The following is a 22796-nucleotide window of genomic DNA, read 5'->3' on the forward strand; positions in this document are numbered from 1 at the left end:
AACTTTGTTAACAAAGCTGTATCTCTCTCCAGAGATCTGCAGCTTTGCTGGAGCTCAATGTTTTCTATTTTGAAGGAGTTCGCAGCTTAGAGGGAAATATACCTTCAAAGTTTATTCCTCAGTGCTGCATTCCTCACTGCACCCATCCATCTATCCATCCATCAATCCATCCATCCATCTCTCCATCCATCCATCCATCCAGGGAAGTTCTGTAGTATACATCATAAGTAAAAGCTTTTACAGTAAATGAAAGACAGAGTTGTGGAGCATATTTAAAAAAAAAATGGCTTTAAGAAACCAAGATTCTACAAATAAAAAGACGTGTGTCGTCCATCAGCGTCGGTGCATTATTCACTGCACACACACAAACACATATTCGAGGATCATGAAGGTGCCAAGTACATCCCACTCTCACGAGTCTTCATCAAACTTATCCCAATATGTGTGAGAAGAAAAACCAAACTGTTCGACTTCCTCCTCCAACACATCTGAACTAATCAGCCCCGTGCTTCACTCTCACACTCGGATTCTGTCACTTCCCAGAGCCAGGATCTCTCCACAAAAAGAACAGCGAGATTGACGGCTGGAATTGGAGGGAAATCAAAATGCTCCGGCTGCTCAGCCCATGTGGCTCATGTTTGTGACTTCAAATATGATTCATCTCTCTTCTTCCACTCCTTTCCGTCTTCTTGTTTCTCAACTGCGCCATTTTGCTCCACCTGTCTCCGACTGATTATTAGGCTCGTGCCCCCCCCCCCCCTCCCCCCTCTCCTGCTGCTTCCCCGACTATTTCCTCTGGTTTTCTGCCTTTCCTTCCATGTTCACCGCTGAGGCAGAGACATGGAGGAGGAGAGTTCAGTGAGGTCTGCTCCTTGTGCTCGTTTGTTTTTAGAAGCGAGAGGTTTGTCTCCTTCTGCCTGAAAGGAGAAGAACTGTGGATCTGTTAAGGAAGGTACACGTGGAGGATAGGCACTGAAATCCACCCTGTGGAGGTTTGGCTGCAGGGGTGTTACTACAGCATCCACCATCAGGTTGCTTAAAGATCTTGGAATCCGTGGACAAGCCTGGCTCCAGACTGTCATAGAAACATCCGGACTGCGGAAGGCTGCTGCCAATCGCTGAGGATCAGGAGGGAAGACCCCAACTGGGCCCCAAGATGTCAGGGACTCACACCCAGGTCTGATCAGCCTGTGGTGGGCCAGGCTTACTAGAGAAGATCCTGCAGGAAAAGACTGAAAAACCCCAATGATGCAAAGGCCCACAATTGATGTATGCCCCTAAAATTTGCTGGTGTAGAAAGTGTAGAAAACCTTTAAACACACAAGGATTATTCATTATGTTCCAGAATGAGCAGAAGTCGGGTACGAACCTTTGCATTTTCTTTAATATAGTAAAATTTGATGTTTTTCAACATTTCTCAGAGAATAATTCATGTTAGACATGTTAATGGGACTTGTGTGTATGAGTGTGTGCAATTTGGTGCAGATCCAAATAAAAATCTGAATCTATTGCATTTAAATGTGGTTTCATGAGGGGAAATCTTTTTAGTTTGAATATAAAAAGAACATGACACCTTAAGAGAAAATAACGATCTTCATAAAGACCCGAGCCTACCTATAGTTTTTTTTACATTTGAGTCAATCTGTGTAATATTATTCAAAAAAATTACCGATAATGGTTCCAGTTCAGGAGGTCTGTCAGACTTCCTTCTGTCCTTTCCTCCAGTTCTCAGGGAGGTTTTTCCGACAGAAGTTAAAATGTGGCTCATTCACATCAGAGCATGAAGTATTAGTCATTTGAACAGTGGTAGGTGCTGATGTGATTGGTCCTGAAGGAACCCAGAATCCTCACGCTGTTCCACGAGCAGCTGAAATAACTAAAAGTGATTCAGACTTCCTCTGAGGAGAGCTGAATAAGAACTGGAGAAAAACGGATTCCTCAGTGCAGCGATTCCTCCCACAGCGTTCACTTCAGAGGCCGTCTGGGGCCGCCTTGATGTTTCCTGTTCAAATTGAATACTTTGCTCTGCCAGGCACTCGTCAGGTGACAGTGAGGAGAAAAGTTATTGCTCACATGCCCTAGAAATAACAGCTGAAATGTATATAATAGTCAAAAGGGCCAGCTGCACTTGTATATTCATAATGCTTCAGCTTCGGGTTAACGTGTGGTTGTATAAGAGGGAGAAAGGGAGAGCAGACAACCTGTACAATGAGTGGGGGTCAAACTAAAGGTCATATAAAGTATTTTAAGGTTTAAAAAGGCAGGAACGAACATTAGTGCTGAAGTTAAACTGTCTCTCTGGTGACTGACGGAAAGAAGGCTTCTCATTAACTGAGGGGATGATCAGGGAAGTGAGAGCAGCTACTAGGTGCCCAGGAGAGTGTGGAGGTCAGGTGAAGATGAGACGTCAAGCGAGGACCACTGCAGGGCATGAGGGGAACTGCACTGCTGGAAATTACCCAGAGGGCAACAAATAACAGGGGTGAAAGGGCTCCTGCATGAAATTAGCATGAATTTTGTTTTGTGCATCTGTTTGTAGCTTCCAATTATTTTTCTTCTCTCTTCAAAAAATACAAATGAGGCTTTTCTAATTAAATCTACAGATTACATCAATGTTTAAATAACAGGATTTAGATGGCAACTCATTCACATTGGTATGTTTGTATATACATAATTTAAATTCTAAACTTTAGAGATCATTACATCCATCAATATTTCCCTCTGCTTATTGAACTGTGACATTTTTGTTTGGAAATATATAGATATACATATATATACAATATATGCAATTTATACATATATATATATATATAAATGTTATATATATTAATACTTCTATTATTTGTGTTTTAGTAAATTAAAAATTCTTCATGCATGTGTTTAGAAATGTGATGTTTTTGTTTTACAGAAGCTTGAATCTTGTTGTGTTTCTGATCTGATCTCTAATCCCGGTTCTTATTCATCATTACAGGAGCTAAGTTCAAATCCTTTAGACTAGAACCAGTGAGACACGTCTGTAGCAACAGTAGCAGCTCCAAATGACACATAGCAACTAAATCTATAAGTGTCTCCTATAAATTATAATATGTGCAACTGAAGTGAAACCGTGTTAAGATCATCGATCTATTGATTGTCTCAGGAGAGTTCTACACATGGTGTGTATCAGTCATCACAGCCGCACACAGTTAACACAATCTTCTTGTGTTCCGCTCTTTATATTTCCACGTTGGCATTTTGAACCAATGGATGTGGCTACGACAACAAAGAGGGTTAAACCGCAGAGAGCAGCAGGCGACTGACCCTCTCACTGTGGATTGATGCAGACGTGTCACTTTTGACCACTTAACACCTCCCACTCTGTGACTGGGAGCTCCTCAGATCAACATGAATCTTGTGCTGTTGCTTCTGAACAGTTTGGGGTCGCCACCTCATCAAAGTCAGACGTGGAGCGACCTTAGAAAAGAGGTCGACTGAGAATTCATCACAGCTCATTTCCACTGCACAGGGAGATTCTGCACTTTTCAACGAAAACAAGATTTCATACGGAATTACTCGTCCAAAATATCTCTTAATTAAAAAGACGTTTTGTGAAGTTATATCAATTATTATTATTTATTAATATTTCGAGAGGTCTGGGGGTTAGACTGACAGTTAGATTGTATTAGCAACACATACAACAGCATAATTCTATAAAAATAAATCAAACTATATGTGATTAAAAGGGCCATGAAGCCACAGGTTTATACGAAAGGCTGTTAACTTAAATGAAGAATAAAAATGTATCAAACAAATAAATACAAACGATTTCGGCAAATATACAAATATAAACAAGAATAACACACAAATATAAATTAGAATTCACCAAATCAACAGACTTTAATCAAGTAAAAAGACAAATTAGAATCAAGAAATAATTCAGACATAATGAAGCATATACAGTATAAATTATTTCTTACACGTGCCATGTACACTCACACACACACATACATATAAACCTCTCATCAGCAGTGATACATAGACACAAGCTGGTTTGAGAGGCTGCACCAGTTGTTCAATGCAGTTCAATTATTATACATTCCCAGATAATACGTGTCAAATATGTTTTACATTCCGCTACATCACAGTTTTAATGGTTTATAAAGTCACAATTTGCCTTTTCCACGAGACACAGGAACCTCGTCTCCCTCCGCGGCGATAGAGGAATCAGGAAAATGTTCAGGAGCAATTTGCTCGTCTCAATTTGGGCGACTCTACAGAAGCACAAGTCTCAGCAGAGACTCTTTTCCATTTAGCTGCTCCTCGTGTCACACTCAGCTGAATGACCACATCAAACCAATTGAAATTCATTTGCTTGAGGGGGATTTGAGAGAATTACTATTACAGAGACAGGAGCGGGGGGGGAGAGGGACGCAGTTATCTCAAAACAAATTGTTGACAGTGAAAATGAAATGAGAGCCAGTGTTCTCCTGTGAGGATGGAATTGGAGAGGAAAGGAAACACGAGGCAGATTGGTTGTTAACGTCTCTTTATTTTGATCACTGAATATCTACTGAAAACATGAATCTATATCTGGAGGTAACAACTCCCTCTGGCTTTGGTTTGCTACCCCTTCTATAAACGCTCACAAACACAATCCGTCTTACATAATCAGCACATGCGTCCAAACGTTAGTCACATTATTGACTTTAGTGTCTAATTTAAACAGTTTGAGAAGAGCCATATTTAAGAAAACTGTTTATTGGCAAAGTAAAAATGAAAGTGCACACAAATCAATGTCGGAAGAAATTGAAACAATCAACTATACTCCTATTTTCCTTTTTGTTCTTTCAAAATAAAAGATTATTGTGGTTACAAGAAAACCACAACCAGCATCACCACAGGCGGGTTTGGAACTGGCATCGCACTACTAGAATGAATAGGATGAAAGGTGACAGTGAAAAGCCTGAGAGAACATGTGGGTCTTCAGTTTAACCTTAACTACATCGACAGATTGTAAAAGGTTAACTCCTCCACGTCTCTGGAGCAGAAACGGTAAATGCCACAGACGACATGTGTGTGTCTGTGGCAGCTTGGCTGTGAGCCTGCCCTCATCGTGGTTAGAAGGAAACCCCGTCCATCAGGTGCTGGGAGTTACCTCATATCCAACTTACCAGCTGATCCAGAGGTTCCTTCTCCTCCCAGTCTGCGTGGACCCTCAGTTACTGGATCCCCTCCCTCTCTACCTAAAACCATGTAGACTAAACATCTGTCTCCCTCTCTCCTGAACTCCTCGTGGTATTTCCTTTAACCGGACTAAAATAGAGGCTTCTCCTCATCCCTTAGATTTACATACGACAGCGAGCAGGTGCCGTGCTTCATTTTCACTTGAGGATTAAACATGTCTGCAGCAGACCCTTTCAGAAGGAAGTCTCTCTGGGAGCCACTTTCGGTTTAACAAGTCTCCTATGGGGCTATGACGGAGGGAACGGGCCCCGGTGAACACACCGTCACCTCAGGATAATTGGGGACGTGGAAGAGAGGGTACAAAAGAAAAGAGCAATAACACATCTGGGGGAGGAGGAAGATTTCCTGCTTCTGAGTTGAAGGATGAATGTGGAGTGGGTGGAGAACTCATCCAAACTTGAGTATGAGCCGACGACGGGGAAATGATTCCTCTGATTCCTTTTGGGGTTCTTATAAGCAGTGGAGAAGCTGCTTTAGGAGCCCACTGTAATAATTAGAGGTAATGTAACAAAGCCACTATGGTCAAGCTAATCAACGGTGTGTAAAACATAGACTGTAGAATCACATCTGTGCGATAAGAGCGATAACTAAAATGATCTTTGAGAAGAAAAAAAAATGTTTAAGCGAAATATCCCTTTTTAAGGTGCATCCATGTCCCCATCCACTAACATGGAGGAGGCAGGGTTTATGAGCTATACTGCAGCCAGCCGCCAGGAAGCTGGCACTGTACTATTACTGCTATATCGTAATATTATGCTGTTATTATTGTATGGATATTATAGCAATGCTATCACTGTACATTATTATAAGAATGCAGCATGTACACTAATATTATTTAAATTTCAGCTGTATGTTATCACTATTCTTTTCAAACCCGTTTCAAGACTCTTATTTATTTCATCCCTCATTCTGTCGCATCTTAAGTGTGTTCATTGCACTGACCGCCTTTTGTGTATTTTCTTTTCTCTTTTTGTGTATTTTAACCTTAATTTGTCTGTGGGGATCAATAAAGTAAGTTTCTATCTATCTAGAAGTTTGCTGGAAGCTGGAGTATCTAGAAGACCCACGCAAACACAAACAAGAACAAGCAAACCCAACACAGAAAGTCCAACCAAACTGGGATTTGAACCAGGAACTCTACGGCTGCGAGGCGTCAGCTCTGAACCAATTATCAGCCCTGAAATTAATTTCTCTTTGCCATGTTGGAAAAGATAACAGACCCTGGATTGAAATTTGGACTTTCTGGCTCCATCCTGAAGAAAACAAAAGTTCAGGAACATGTGGACACCATGTTTTCGGGATCCATCCAAACCACCATGTTTTAAATCTGGCACTTTCGAGGGGAATCACTCCCAGTCTCCAATCTGGTCACTTTCAATGTTTCATGTCCCTCAGTGTGGAAGGCAAACTTTTATGAGAGCACCACAGATCAGTTTATAACTAAATAACAAAAAAAATAAGCAGTATGTTATTAGTCTGTGCAGTTTTAATTTACATTTTAATTGGATTGCACCGAGAGCGAATTAACCGCCAACCCCCTGTAAGTACAGAGTCTACCATCAAGCTGTTAACAAAGTCATTTTGTGGTGTGTGATGTGTTCTGTTAGGAGACAACTGGGATGAATCACACGACAGCAGACGGCCCCTCAGGAGGGACTGTGGAGCTCGCATCAGTCATGTTCATCAGATGATTAGTATTTGTGAATCTGGAGAATCTTTCAAGTCTTTCTCTCCAACTGCCTGACAGGAGGCGATCAAAACTTCTCGTGTTCCTCGTGTCTGAACGAGCGAAGGTGCAGGAATAAATAAAAATACCGGATCTCCAGATTAGTGAGACTCTTCAGGAACTGGACTCTCACCAAGTCTCACTTTTCCCTGTTTTTGTGTGCGTTTCCTCGGTGTTGTGTGTTGAGGCCTGGCTGACTGGCAGGTCTGAGCTCTCACACTTGTAAAGGTTACCGAGAGTTTTAAAACTGCCAGGTCTATTTCCGAAAAGTAGACGTCTGTCAAAATGACTGGCTTCTATATACTCGTCAAAAACACACAGAGAAACACACAGTGACACATTTACTCAAACACACACACACGTCTGTTAGTTCCTCCGCGTGTCAGCTCTGTGTTTTAAAGCAGGATGCTGACGTTCAAGACCTCACAAGCTGCGAGCTGTAGCATCAATGCAGATTTAATAATAGTAAGTTATAAGGTGCAGATGGTGAAGGAGCAGGGAACGAATAAATGTGTGTAAAAAAAAAACCCACAACTGTTGAACCCCCCGCTGTGCACAGACCCCTTTGTGTGCAGGTTCCATTCCCGGGTTAAAGGGTCTCTCGGTTTATCTTAGAGGAAACAATGTTGATGCCGATGATGTAAATCTGCCCTCGGGTGTTAGAGGCTGGAGTTTTGGAACACACCCTGTTTGTTTAGGCTTTTCCTCTCAGACTGGTTTGATTAACTAGGAAAAGCAACAAAATCTCGTCCTCCAAGGAAAAACAACCTAAACCAGCCAAGATTTGCAAGTGCAGAAGGAGTTCACGTCCATTTATAACTCGTGTCAACTTCAAATTAGACTCAAAGATAAACAGTAGAGAGTTTTGTTAAAAATAGGATTGATGATCGTGCAAAATGAAGCCGACTTTTATGTGAGTCGCTCGCCAAACTTCAAACACTGATGAAAACGATCCTTGAAGGAGGTTAATCGACATTTGCAGATTTACTGGACACAGGAGAGTCAGATACGAATCACTTCTTATTCATGTACAACACCCAGAAGTAGGTTTGCAAACTCCGTTTTATTCATGAGAATTAAAACATTTTCTACATAAAAAAAAAAATCCTGCATGCAAACTACAGAACAGAAACGTAGATCTGCCAGGTTTCACCAGATTTCACATGTACTGCAGTAAAGTGCAAAGTGTACAGTTTACGAGTAATGATCCCTGTTGACGTCTGACCCACTACGATTTAAGTTCCGTTTGTTTCTCACAAGAATGTTTCCTTGACACCTAAAAACATCAGTAACCTCAAACCTATGGCAGGAATATGTATCGCATCCCTGTGTTAGGGATTCAGACTGCTCCATAGCACCCCTAGTGGTCAGAAACTTGACAGGGTCGCTTTAAAAGATGACATTCTTTAAATCTCAGCAGTGAGAATGACATGAGAGATGAACTGCAGAGTTTTCCAGTTGATTTGTTTACATTCATTTCTTTATAAATAACCCCGACCGAGCTACAAAGACTGAATCATAAACCAAACAAGAAAACTCCTTTAAAAAAAAAAACACACACACACAAGGAAATCCTACAACTGTGTTAGAACAAACACTTCTCTGACACTTGAACCTGGGATTTCTCCACATGCTGGTCAGGTTCTTTCTTTCTATCCCAACAGGAAATGAAACAGTTATTTAAAGCCCACGTTGCTCTGTCTTACGAACAAAACCACTCCAGTTCATCTTTAACAGCATCAACCAGCTTTAAGCTTTGGTAACATTATACAAAGCAAAAACCAGGCTGAAGTGCTGCAGTGTGAAGGGAGTTGTGACAACATTGATATGGAACCAACATATACAGGCTTCTTGTGGCCATGTGAACATTTGCTGAACTTCAAGTCACACAAAAAAATTAAAAACCTTCATGCCACAACATCTTGGGCGGATTGAAATGGAATCAAGAGGACAGTCAGATTACAGTTACATCTGATTTTGTAATACACAACAGGTCAATACATGTTTTCAGTTTGGGTTAAATTATCTGTAAGTCTTTGTTTATATAGAATCTCTGGTTGTTTTAATCCAATTCTATTTGTGTCCCAATTCAGGGGCCGATTGCATCACGGCCATCGAATGCATCCCTCCACCCCCGAGCAATGGAGGCTCTAATTGGTGGATGACACCAACCTATCCCTCGATTCACTGCACTTTTGTGATGGAACAATTTTTCAAAAAGATAATGGCTTACACTTTTAAAATGTAATTACCAGGGTCCAGCACAACTAAACAGTTAACGGAGCTAATGCTAAAATACTACAAAAAGGGGCGTTGAAACTTTCTCGTCGGGGGGGACAAGGTGATGACAGTTAAGGAAATCCTCCGTAGACCAGATCCTTTTCTTATGGTTCGACCTTCGCGGGCTACGCATCATAGGCGACAGCGATAAAGGCGGGACCAGGCGGGAACGCAAATTACGGAAACCCTCCGTAGGCGACACCGTTTCCTTTCAGTCGGACCTTCGCGGCCTGCACAGCCCAGGGGCCCCTGAATTGGGACACTCTGTATCTTGTGGCATGTTGGGACTCGAACCTGTGAATAACTTACAGTTTTAGGTCACCATCTTTAAATGCATACTTATCATGCGTCACAGTCCAAAAAATATATATTCATATTCATATATACATGTCATAAAGAAAGACATAACGATGAGAGGGGGATCCCAGTAGTTGTCTGCAGAGCGGAGATGACTGGGACCAACTCAGAAACCATCACCGGGGTCGAAGCAGGCGACACAGAGACATTCTGAGGTTCATCACTGGCTGACAACAATCAGAGAGTGGAGCCGAAGCCAAGAGCTTAAAGTTGAATTTCACGATTCAGTTATGTTATATGAAACCAAAAGCTGAATCCACGACAACATTTACCTGCACAACAGACAAGGAGAGTGTTTGATCCTGTGATTGCAGCAGTGCACCTCATGGTTTGACCTGATACTACAAATGTATTATTATATATACAAATTATTTGTACCAAATCACTTTGACATACATAATTTTTTGTTTTGGATCCCTGTACAAATGCTCAGGTCTCCTTGGTTAACGACCCTTTCTCTGCACTCTGCACGTCTCCCTGTTCCTGCAGATTCAAATACATAATTTAAAAACTAAGCTGAAGTCTCGTCCGGGGGTTCTTCTTCGTTGGTCTTTCTCTCGGCTCTAGAAGTTCTGCAGCTCAGGAATGTTCTTGAAAAGGTCCAGTGAGTCCGGGTTGGAGAAAGCCCCTCTCTGCGCCACCTCCCGGCCGGCGATCACCTGCTTCACAGCCACCTCCACCTTCTTACCGCTGATGGTGTACTGCAGGGGGGGGGGGGGGGGGAGAAGAACAGAGCTGCCAGTCAAACCTTTTGCAGCCGTGATCATCTGACAGGTTTGCTCCTATCTGATTTGCAGTGTGTTCTTACAGGAATGTCTCGGGTCTCCAGCAGCAGCGCGGGGACGTGTCGGGCGGACAAAGCTTTTCTGATGGCTCCTCTAATCCTCGCTGCCAGCTCCGGACAGAAGGGCTTTCCAGGAGCCATCTTCAAGAACAGAATAACCCGCTCCTCCCCATCTGCGCTGTACTGAGGAACACACAGGCTGTCTGACACGTCCTCAAAAGCTTCCACTACAAAAAGGAGAATAAAACAAAAAAGAGCAGATGAGAAGAGCAGATGAGAGGCAAAGAGAGAAGAGGAGGTGCTCAACAAACTTTAAAAATAGGTAATGGGACATCAACATAAAGAGCATCATGAGTCACCCTCCTCCGCTGCCACGTTGGAGACTCACCGATGTTGTAGAGCTCCGAGCTGCCGAACCGGACTCCGTTTGGGTTCAGTGTTCCGTCGCTGCAGAAAAGAGTTGGACATTCAGATCTCTAGATTCTGTCATTACAATGCAGCAGCACACAGGAAGTTATTCATTCTCTCTTTATTCAGTTCTAGACATTGTGGATTTTGTCTCTGTACGTTTCTTTTTCTCTACGTTCTTTATCTCCCTTCATCAAGTACTCAATATGTGTGTGTGTGTTATAAAGCGAAACTGTGCAATAAAACAACAATCTAAATTAATTAACTACTTTAAACTAAAGTTATAAAACAATTACTACTCCACCCTTAGTAGAAGAATGAATTTCTGACCTTCTGCCCAGCATGACCACGCCCCCTGTCTCTGGGTTGATTTTACAGTAATCTCCATGAGCCCATACACCTGAAGGGAAAGAGCATTACTGAGATTAATGCAACATTTAAAACATTGAATAAATTGTTGTATGTAATATTCATTAGAGGGCAATTGCACGGTGCTGCATTATATCATTGTAGATTCTGGTTTCTTTGTGTACATGTGTACTAGTGTGGGTAAATGAGAGTGTTTGTCAGGTTCAGATTGGGGTCGGCTAATTTTCTCACACTCGATGGGGGTTTGACAGAAAGATTGCCGCCCGAGCTGCACGCTGATGTGTACTGCATATACGGGTGTAATTACATATGATTTGTTGTTTGTGTACTTACCAGGGTACGATGAAAAGTATGCTTTGTGGTACTTGCTCCCATTCTCGTCATTCCAGAAGTGTGTTGGCTGACAGGGGATCGGTTTAAGGCAAACAAGCTCCCCGCTTTCTCCCCATACAGGCTTACCTGCACACACACACACACACACACACACACACACACACACACACACACACACACACACACACGGAGGAGTGAAACAAAGTTAGAGGTTTGACACACACACACACATACACCTGAACACAAATCCAACACAAAACACACAGACCTACACTGATAGTATAAATTACTCGGAGATAAAAACTGAAAAAAACTCCAGGTAATTTGTCCCACACTCACGGAACCTGATACTCTTCAATGTGAGGTTTCACAAAGCCCTCGCCTCCTCCCTCAGGACAGTCTTACAGGCTTAGAGACCAACTACAATAATCCTATGCTCTTCCTACAAAACTGCCTTTAAATGATCCCTCAATCCACTCTCCTTTGAGGTGGTGGAGTCGTGCCAGTGCAGCCAGCAGCAGGGATTGGGAGCTGGGGAACAAGGGACTCAAATCAATGAGAAAACATAGAGGTGCTTTGAAGACTCCCAGCAAGTTGAAAAACTAAATATCACTAAACGGTTTCCCTGAGGTGTTTACCTGTATTTATCCAGGAAAAGTTCACTAATTACACTTTTTCAGCTCAGATTCCTGCCAACACATACGGGTACATGCCCATATGGGAGCAACCAAGTAGAACCACAGTCCTGTACTGGTGGCTACCGAGCAGCTCCTGAAGCAGATGGAAAGTTTGCTCAATGGCACATTAGCGGGTTCTTTAATGTGTTTGTGATTAATTTTCCTCATTAATATTTTCTGGATCCCTCGTCAACCGGCAACTTTGTAAAAAACGCAATGTGGTTCCTGGACTATGTTGTTGATGACAGCTGGAGCGTTCTGGTTTAAATAGAAAGCAACTACAGTTACCACACTGCAACCAGAGCAGCTTCAGTCTTCATACATTTTTATGGTCAAGATTTATGTCACAGTTCATCTTAAAAATTTGAAGAAATGCCCTAAACGCAGACTTGAGATATCATGTTCAAGAGCCCATACACATGAATGGAGGGTTCACTGTGACCTTGACCTTTGAGAACCTGAAGTCAATCAGTTTATCTGAAGGTCCAAGTGAATATTTGAGCAAATTTTGAAAGGGGAAAAAAGGTTTGGTGAGGTCACGATGAACTTTGAGCTCCAACCGCCCCCGAAATTCAAGGTGTTCCTGAGATGGTTTGTGTTCACGATACCAAAAACATGTTCAGTTCCTCCTTTACTCCAACTGAACATTTGCAACAAATTTGAAGGAATTCCCTAAAAGCAGACTTGAGACATCATGTTCAAGAGCCCATACACATGAATGGAGAGTTCACTATGACCTTGACCTTTGAGAACCTGAAGTCAATCAGTTTATCTGAAGGTCCAAATGAATATTTGAGCCAATTTTGAAAGAATTATCTCGAGGTTTTAAGAAGATTACGCATTCACAAGGGAAAAAAGGTTTGGTGAGGTCACAATGACCTTTGAGATCCAACCACCAAGAAATTCAAGGGGATCCTGAGATGGTTTGTGTTCACGATACCAAAAACCTGTTCAGTTCCTCCTTTAGTCCAACTGAACATTTGCAACAAATTTGAAGGAATTCCCTCAAGGTGCTCTTGAGATCTGGACGAACAACCCGAGAACATTCTGCCTCCGGCCGCTGGCTGTCGCTGGCACAGAGGAATAAAACAAAGAGTGTCATATTTGAAAGAAATCCACAACACACACACAGACACACACTCTCTCACCATCAAGGCTCCAGGCTTCCACAGGCATGCCGAGGTTCCGTGCTTGGATCTCGCCTCGATACACTGGAACTGTTGGGTTCTGACCCATGAAACATGACACTATGTCAGTGCCGCCTGAAAAGAAACGAGAGAGAAAAACAGTCACACACCGAGGGACAGATTTAGATTCACAGACGGACATAAAAAACCTGCCTTCAAGTTATTTTGTGCAGTTTTCATCTTAAAAGAGAGAAGAAAAAAAAACACGAATGTTGAGTAGGATACATTTTATGCTGACCGTGAATCACATAAAGATGTAAAGTGGAATATGTTCCTCTCATTGACAAACCCTCAGAGAGTTACCACCTGACTCTGCTGCTCCACAGACTTTTTAGCTTCAATTGGTTCCTGGCTGTTTCTTGTTACCAGGCACTCTCATAGTTTTCTCAGCTAAGGACTAAAGAAGTGCTCAAAGAAAACACTTGGCTAATAACGTGACAACCAACTAATCAAATGACAAAATTTCACACATCATATATCAGTCACTTAAATACACCTGATTCTTCAACTAGATCAATAAATTATTATCTGGGAAAATGTTGAAAAATATCTTATCATGCAAAGTTTTGTGTAGTCTTGCCTGACAGGGGTGAAAACATAACCTCCTTCGTGGTGGTAAGTGTTTCATTGCTGATATATACACACACACACACACACACACACACACACACACACACACACACACACACACACACACACACACACACAACACACACACACACACACACACACACACACACACACACACACACACACACACACACACACACACACACACACACACACACACGTATATTATATCATGTCAGAGCTTCATATCTGTCAGGGGAGTTCATGTGATCAAAAAAACAGTTTGTGTGACTTTATAACTTCAGAGGCAAAGACTGAGAACAATCCTTCAATCCTGGGCGACTCTGTTTCTGGACGGACCAGCAAGACTTCCATTTCTTTTTCTTCTGTAGTTTAATGCTGTCTCGAATTCCTGCAACGGGTCTGAAGGCCCAAACTATCCAAAAATAGAGTTTTCACACGGCAAACAAGCTGAACCAGGAATATGTTTGATTAGGACCGGGACGTCTCTTTTGCTCACACTACATCTTGCTACGTTGGTCCAAAGGCATCTTGTTATTTTTCTTTGGACTAAATGAAAAGTCTGAAGGTCCAGACAAAATAAGAAAGCACCTTAAGTTCCTCACGTCCCGAGTTCCACAGAAAAACGTCTCCAACTGAAAACGTGTACTTCCTTGTTAAAATTCAAGTTTAAATACCTGGAATTAACTGAACTGCAGTGTACAGGAGAGAACCTGAGTTTGGTTTTCCAGGCAACATATCAGTGACACCTACCTAGAGACATTACTAGACTTAGTGTCGGTATCAATCTGGTATTAGGGCGACACAAAGTGGCAGATTTAGCGCCGTGCTCCACCTCCATTGACCCATATAGGAGCTCTACTCTGCTGTAGCTCATTCCTAAAATTGTCTCACACACATACACACACACAGACACACACACTTCCTCTGCTGCAATATCCATTCGTCTCTTTCCACCTTCCAATCATTTACTATTTCTGACGCGTTCGATTCATCTCGCCTCCCATTGTTCCTTCTCCATCTCCCCGTTTCGCTCCCTCCCCGTATCACAGACTCCATCCATCCATCTTGTTCGCTTCCTTTCAACAGCTTTCTCCCCCTCCGCTGCTCCCTCCTTCCCTCTCGCTTTTCTTTCTGTTCTTTACACTCGTTGTCTCTATTGTTTCTCTCTCTGCCAGGTTCTTTATTGAGCTTTAATTGGCTCCCAGGAGGAAGTGGAAACGTTGTCTCCTGATTAAACACAAACACACACACACAGACACACACAGACACACCTATAGCAGGAAGAGGAGGCATTATTTTATCATCACGCCGACTTTAATGGGTGGGTACACACACATGCACGCGCACATGCACGCACACACTCAAGTATATTTGAAGCAAAAAGCCACTGTTGCCTTGTTGAGAGGCCTTCCATCAGCAGCCATTAAGTGTGCATGTGTGTGTGAATGCACAAGAGGCTAACTTGTCACACTGGTCAACCTGAGCAGTGAGGAACTAGATTTAAAAAACTTTATTAAACTAAAGTCTGGGGTCAGACAAAATCACTAAGTGAGACAAAAAGGAAACCAGCTCAACACAGGCAGGCACAGAGGCATGGAAAACAGAATGACACACAAAAAAGAAGAGGAGAGAAGAGAAGAGAAGAGAAGAGGAGGAGGAGAGGAGAGAAGAGGGGGAGGAGAGGAGAGGAAAGGAGGAGGAGAGGGCTGACATATGGGCAGTCAGATGGAGGTATATTACAATGGGGGGAATCCAGCAGTGAAAGTGTTAAAATCCCCCAATGGGACACAACGGGGGTCAAAAATCCCTGCTAACAGGATAACACACACACACACACACACACACTTCGTAATAAACACAAGATTAAAAAAAAGCAACACATAGACATAGTCCCACTCGAGCAAACGTCTGCAGACATGTTTACACAGAGACACAATCACACAGGGTGCAATCGGCAAATGGGCCCATCACATATGTCACTGTGGCCACCAGTCACACACATATGCTGTAAATCCAATGAACGCACACACACACACACACACACACACACACACACACACACACACACACACACACACACACACACACACACACACACACACACACACACACACACACACACACACACACACACACACACACACACACACACACAAGCAGCGTGTTAACCTCGGGGGTCAAGGTTTGGGCGGTTGGCAGCCAACAGGGCAGCAACCTGCTGGTGCCCTTGGTGAGAGGGAGGAAACTGACGGGGGCAGGACATGCTGTTCGGTAACACACACAAACTCATGCACACACGCACACACACACATATTCAAAGAAATGTGTCTCAAAACAATAAAACCATGTGAGGTACAATTTGAGTTAAACAAGGTTTTGGCTGCTCTTCCATTCACTTATTATAAAACTGTCCTCACCGGAGTATTTCAGTAATACCTGGACAGTTTGTGTAGTTGTCACCCATTGTCTGACTAGATTTGTTTTGTGTTCAGGCTTCACATTAGTGGTTTGAAGATGCTCAACATCAAACCCTTGACTGAAGCTACAAAATGATGATTCACAAGTGCTTTAAAACTCAGCTGGCTGTGAACTATTGAGTGTTTCACTGTGTAGAGTGACAAGTGGATGGAGAGGGAGTGCAGGAGAGGTCAGACACAGGTTTGGTCATTACCATAACAAACTTTCCTTGTTTGTGTCCAGTCTTTTCTACATGCATGTCACTGTGTGTGTGTGTGTAACAGTGCTTTTGAACCTAATGTTTAGTGCACTACAGCTTTGCTTCATTTGTTTTGGTGCAGCCAATGTGCAAGAGTGATGCTCCAAGCCGCTTCTCAATGTGTGTGTGTGTCTTCAACACGTCACCCAGGCTGTCTAAATGTTAAATGTGTCAGGACTCACAGAGAGGCAGATAGTGTTCTAGGGCCCTGTCAACATTACAATGGACCGAGAGGGCCCCTGCCATTGTGTGCAAGTGTGTGGGTGTGTTGGCGTTGTGGGTGGCGAGGAAAATGTGCATTTCTATACAATCTATTTTACTGTGTCAGTCATAGACGGTGTTTACCGCCATATGTGCCCTTGTGTGAAAGCTGTCGCTCAGTCACCTGAGATGGAGCCCAGCAACACGTTGCTCTTGATGCAGCGGTAGACGTAGTCGTAGCTCTGAGGCTTGAGAGGAGAGCCGGTCGACAGGATGGTGTGGAGCGACTGGAGGTTGTGTGTTTCCGCTGAGGGACGAGGAGAAAAAAAGAAAATAATGTTGAATACACAAAAGGAAAGATGAATTAAAAAGGTTTAATAGAGATAGACTGTATGTAAAGATGAAGGGCATGTCTCCACTTTCTATCATTATCCAGAAATGAAGCCAAAACCTGTCGGATATGAAACACACACTCTGTGACACACACACACACACACGCCCAAATCACCACAAGCCAATTACACCCTGCAAACTAATAAGCTTCCAGCAACCGACCCTCATCCCATAAAAACACACGCACGCACATGCACAGACACACACATGCACAGACTAACACACACACACACACACAGTGGGATATTTTGCTACCCCCCCACCATGCCTCCAGGTGTCCTGGTCCAAATGTCAAACCAGGGAAAAGGGCCTCTCCGCTGGGGCAGCCCGTGAAGAGGCTCCCTCTACCCTTCCCAGTCCACTGGAGGCACACACACAGACACACACACACACACTCACAGATATACAGCTCTCCCTCTGCCATGCTTTCTCTAATAAGAATCCAAACACACACACACAAACACACACACACACAGTGCCAACTGGATCAAGAAGATGGCTGACTGATGGGGAAGCAGCAGAGAGACAGAGACAGACAGGGACAGAGCAAAGTTGTTGGGTTTTTTTTTTGCGGGGGGGGGGGGGTCATACAAGAACAGAACTGGAACTGTGTTAAACTAATTTGCAGACACACTCACACACACACACACAAACGCATAGGAGGCACCATGAATAAAGAGTTGTGGTGATTACAACAGCACAGTGGGACGTGAGACACAACACTGGTTACAAGTGCTGATTTAACATTAGGAGAGAAGAGGAGAGGAAGAGGAGAAGTGATGGAGAACGGGAGAAAAGGAAGGACAAGTGGGACCCGGCTAAGCTCTTTGCATTAGTTAAAACTGCTAATTTACATGATGATGAGCACAATTCCATTTGAGGGTTTAAGGAGGAGAGGATGAAGACCAACAAACGAGAGGACACGAGGAAGAACACAACACAAAATCACATGTGCACGCGACAGCTTCTGGGACTTAAGTGCTACTTCCGCATCGTGCGCAGCCATTACTGTGAGCCAGGTACAGAAGTTGAATAATTTCGCTTGATAAAAATTGGATAAAATTTACAACCAATTAAATATCGGAGCCTAAGAATTTGATAAAAACCTGCTAAGTGCTTTGTTCGGTGGCAACGCAGAACGCACCTTTACACCAGAGCACAGCAATAATTTGAGCGTGCACGTCTAACGAGGCATTTTCTGTCACACAAACACTGAGGGGAGAGCGGCGTGTATGAAGGTTAGCAGGAAGGCTAATAAGCACTGGAACAACGCTGATTATGTGCAGAGACCTGGTCCCCCCCCCCCCCCCCCCCCCCCGAGAGCTGTGACAGTAAAAGCAATTAGACGGGCCTATCCATGACTCACATGAATTATCCTAACACTTTTATCCATTCGATTCAGTGTCAACCAGCAGAGCACAGGGCAAACTGTTGATTCACACGGTAAATGGGATAAAGGACATTTAGAGTCAAACAGCATCACTTTAATAATCATTATCACGTCCATCTGCTCTTTTGGTTTCAGGTTCCACAGAGGAGATGTGTGAATGTGTGTGTCTGTGTGTGTGTGTGTGTGTGTGTGTGTGTGTGTGTGTGTGTGTGTGTGTGTGTGTGTGTGTGTGTGTGTGTGTGTGTGTGTGTGTGTGAGAGAATGCATTTCTCTCTCTGGCTTTCTGCTTGTTATTTGTGTGCGTCCATGTGCGTCTCTGGATGTCTGCTTGCACGCTCACGTAGGTGTGTACCCGATTGGGTCTGTGACCACGACTCACCGGGTTTCAGGTTCTTCTCCTGCAGCACAGACAGCCACTTGGCCCCGGTTCCAAAGATGGTGATGCTGTAGAAGAGGAAAAGAAAGAAAGATGAGACCAAAAAGTATTTTTTATATAAATATGTAGGGTTTGTGAATCTCTATTTCCAACAATAAAATTAACCCGTGAAATGAGGCTGTTGTCTTTTATCTTTGGAAAAGAGACAGAATTTGCGTCAGAGTTGCCAACAATGACAGCCGATGTAAAAGTCCTCCTACATACATGTACTGTATTCTGCACAGTGACAGCAGAAAGAATAAACAACGGAACCGAATTAGAAAACTTTATGAATCATCCCCCCCGGGTGGTTTTAATGTCGCTGCCAATTTTCACGGCAATCTGTTTCTTTTTGAGAGACGGAGGTAGTGGGGTGGAGGGACGCACCGGCTGACACAAACCTTCACCATCATCTGAACCGGAAGATTTAAATACTGTCAGTACAGTTTATTGGGTCTCTGGTGACTCAGAGGCTTTTATTCTGAAGTTCACAACCAGGAGTAAAAGTGACGAATTTGGAAAAACACATGTCAACATCAGATCCCTGTTCATGCTATGGTAACCGGCCCACACTCACAGATACTAAGATTATGATACAAAGATCTTATACACCTTTATGAATATGATGGGATGTTATTATTCAGCTGGTAGCAAAGCAGATGAGACACTGATGGGGAAGCTTGAATAAAGGAGCTTATCCAAGTGAGACTTCAGATATCACTGGGAACTGATGCAATGCTCCATTGGTTGCCCTGAATCTATGCATGACAAGGCACAATTTGAATTTGCCTGTGTGCTGAATGCAGAAGTATAAAAGGAAAGAAAAAGGACAACAGTTACTGAAGAGCCTTTGCCCTTAATCCCATCTGCTCCAGTGGAGCTGCTCAGTATCCTGCTTGTACCAGGAAGCTCCCAGGAGACTGTGCCACTGTGTAAATGTAGAGCAACGTGATGCTGAAACTCTGCCTGTGTGCTCAGCCAACCCTCCGTGGATAGATAAGAAAAACGAAGAGAGGGAGAGACTGATTGGAAATTGACTTTCAACCGAACAAACAGAAGAAAAAAAAAAGAGTCAAACACAATAATGGCCAGTGTAGCATGAGAGGACAAAATGTCTCCTTTGTCAATGTTTCAATATAATTCAAATGGAGAGTGTCGTGAGGGGATGTGTGCACACAACCAACGCTGGAATGAAATGATTCGGGGAAGGTGCTTTCTTCTGTGAGGGGAAGTCGCCCTGACAGCTGACAACAGAGGGACAACATGTGGAGGACGAGAAGTGACAAAACGTCACTTCAGTGTTCCCCTGCTCTTTTAATCTTAAAACAAAGGGCCCTTTAAAGTCTGCCTGTGTGAACGGGTGCGTTTGTCTCCATCTGCGTCTCCTCCAGTTATTTCTGTCGACACTCAATCAATAACCATCACTGCCCCATCGCTATGGTTACCGTGTCCGTCAGTCAAATATGAAAAAGAATCTGTCGCCGGGACACAAAACAACTGTCCGACGCCTGATTGGTCAATAACATGGAATTGGTTTGCGGTGAGGGAGATGTGATTTGCTCTCGGAGGCCTCGCATCGATTTGTGCCGATACAGGCTGCTCAGGGTGGATGAGGGCGTTCCAATGAGGGAAAGGGTCAAAGGTCACAAGAAGTAATATCTCACAAGGAGCAAAGGGAAGGATGCACGCAGCTCTGGGGTCTGTTCGGCCTCTGCGTGACTCACACTATCTCTCGTTCCACCTGTTGAATGATCTCATCTATAAAATGTTATGTCATATTCAATCTAATGCGTGTGTGATGTGGATTAACCAGAGTTGAGCGTTGTTTCATTCATGAGTCGCTTTATCACAGTGATGCAACAATCTGCAATAAAATGTTTTATCTTGATCTTTTATCTATGAAGCTTCAAACTGTCTGGAGAGAATATTTAAATAAAACAATTGCAATGCTGCTTTAACGATCTTTCATTTTGTTGATTTTATAAAAATATTAACCAATCAAAAAGGAAACTATGAAAACTTAGTTAGTAGAAGGTAAATGGTTTTGTATATATATAGTGCTTTTCTAGTCTTGATGACTCAAAGCTCTTTACAGTACAGTTTTACATTCACCCATTCAAACACACCTTCATACAGTGCATCTAATCACAGCACTTTGTTATTCTATGGGGGGGGGGGGCATTCAGGGTTCAGCATCTTGCCCAAGGACACTTCGGCATGCAGATGGGTCAGACTGGGGATCGAACTGCCGACCTTCAGGTTGGAGGACGACCACTCTACCCCTTAGCCACAGCCGCCCTGTTCTGTCAATTTTGATTTCTAACTCTAACCCTTAAGTCTCCATATATGTAATAAGCGTTTGATATATAATGTATGTAGATGTATATTTGTATAATATGTGTAGGTGGATAGGATCTATATCTGTTCTGCGTGTTCACAGACAGATCTGACACGACCGAGGAGAAGCATGAATTCATAGAGCTCATTTGTCATCGGCACTCTCCCACTGGCCCTCTTCATTCTATCCATCATGTCTGACCCCCCCCCCCCCCCCCCCCCCTCCCATCCCAATTGCAGCCCCCCCCTGGCTGCCATTGAAACGGTCAGTCCGCTCTGATTGGAGGCAGGTGGCCGGGTGGGGCAGCTAATGGGAGGTTTAGGATGGAGGGCGGAGGAGTTGCTGCGAGCGGCCGCCTGCCACTGAGCGTGTGCAGATGTACCTGCGCCTCCGCCTCACAGTAGACATGCCACTGGAAGCTGCTCGGTCAATAAGAGGCACTCCAAGGCCCGACCAGACACTGAGGAGCTCTTCCTGGCAGTTATTACATTAATGTGTCTCCGTGCAGGCCGGGATGTGGCGACCACAGTTCCCACTTGTCAGCGACTGCTCTCTGAACGAATCTCACACTCGTCCTCCAGGAAGAAGTGTGATTGCTTTCGTCTCAAGCAGGCACAGACCGACACTAGTGCTTGATGGCGTAATTGTTCTGCGGTATGAAGAATAAACCGATGTATTTAATAAGTCAACACACACCTTATTCCTTAGTGTAGCTTGATTTAATTACTTTGTATACAAGAGGAAATGTTCAGTATGATAGAGTGTGTTTTTAGGAGGAAAATGAAATGAATTTTCTCTCACCAAGAGGATTCTGCGGCTGTGCCCCCACTGTCCCTGGCAGATATCTGTTTTCTCCCATGTGTTACTCAAACAACAGACATGTTAGGAGGGATTTTATTCTCTTTATCTTTCTTTCGGTCGTGTATTATTGTGAAGCTCTTTCCATTTTGTTCTCCTCCTCCTCCTGCTACAATCTATCCCATTGGCAGACAATTTAAAAAGACAGAGCAGATGTCAACATGTCTCAAAACTAATCGGGTCATTTTTACTTGTTTCGATGTTTATCTAGCACTTCAAACATAAAAGGATGAACAAAGAGTGGTTGTAAAGTTAGTCTGTCAAACATGAGGATTATTTTAAATTTGTTATGCCCACGTGTCTAAACTGTAACTGAGCTGGCAACACGCAATCTGCTTAAACTGTATCTGTAACATATCGCTCCAAGGAGAACACTGAGAATAGTGCTGGACATCAGCCAAAAGACAAAGACTCCATTCAGCAGATGGTACGAGAGTAGAGGACCAATAGAAGGTGCCATGGTGTAATGGTTAGCACTCTGGTTGTCATCTTGGTGGGACCTGACTTTTGGGAGAGGCGCTGGACTAGTGGCAGAAAAATTGGACTA

General features: G+C 43.4%; 1 protein-coding gene across 1 annotated transcript in view; it reads right to left on the bottom strand.

Moving 5' to 3' along the window:
• Window positions 1–9258: 9258 nt before the first annotated feature.
• The window catches only part of aacs (acetoacetyl-CoA synthetase), a 32702-nt gene continuing 19164 nt past the window's right edge, over window positions 9259–22796 (bottom strand). Inside the window, exons 11-18 of the mRNA XM_053421888.1 lie at window positions 19018–19084; window positions 17040–17162; window positions 13306–13419; window positions 11481–11606; window positions 11109–11178; window positions 10759–10817; window positions 10395–10597; window positions 9259–10287 (exon numbers count right to left, since the gene is read on the bottom strand). Coding sequence (XP_053277863.1) covers window positions 10150–10287; window positions 10395–10597; window positions 10759–10817; window positions 11109–11178; window positions 11481–11606; window positions 13306–13419; window positions 17040–17162; window positions 19018–19084 — 900 coding nt within the window. The 3' untranslated portion in view covers window positions 9259–10149. The remainder of the gene's footprint in view (window positions 10288–10394; window positions 10598–10758; window positions 10818–11108; window positions 11179–11480; window positions 11607–13305; window positions 13420–17039; window positions 17163–19017; window positions 19085–22796) is intronic.

This window comes from Pleuronectes platessa, chromosome 4 (assembly GCF_947347685.1).
Source record: "Pleuronectes platessa chromosome 4, fPlePla1.1, whole genome shotgun sequence".
In the NCBI taxonomy this organism is placed as follows: domain Eukaryota; kingdom Metazoa; phylum Chordata; class Actinopteri; order Pleuronectiformes; family Pleuronectidae; genus Pleuronectes; species Pleuronectes platessa.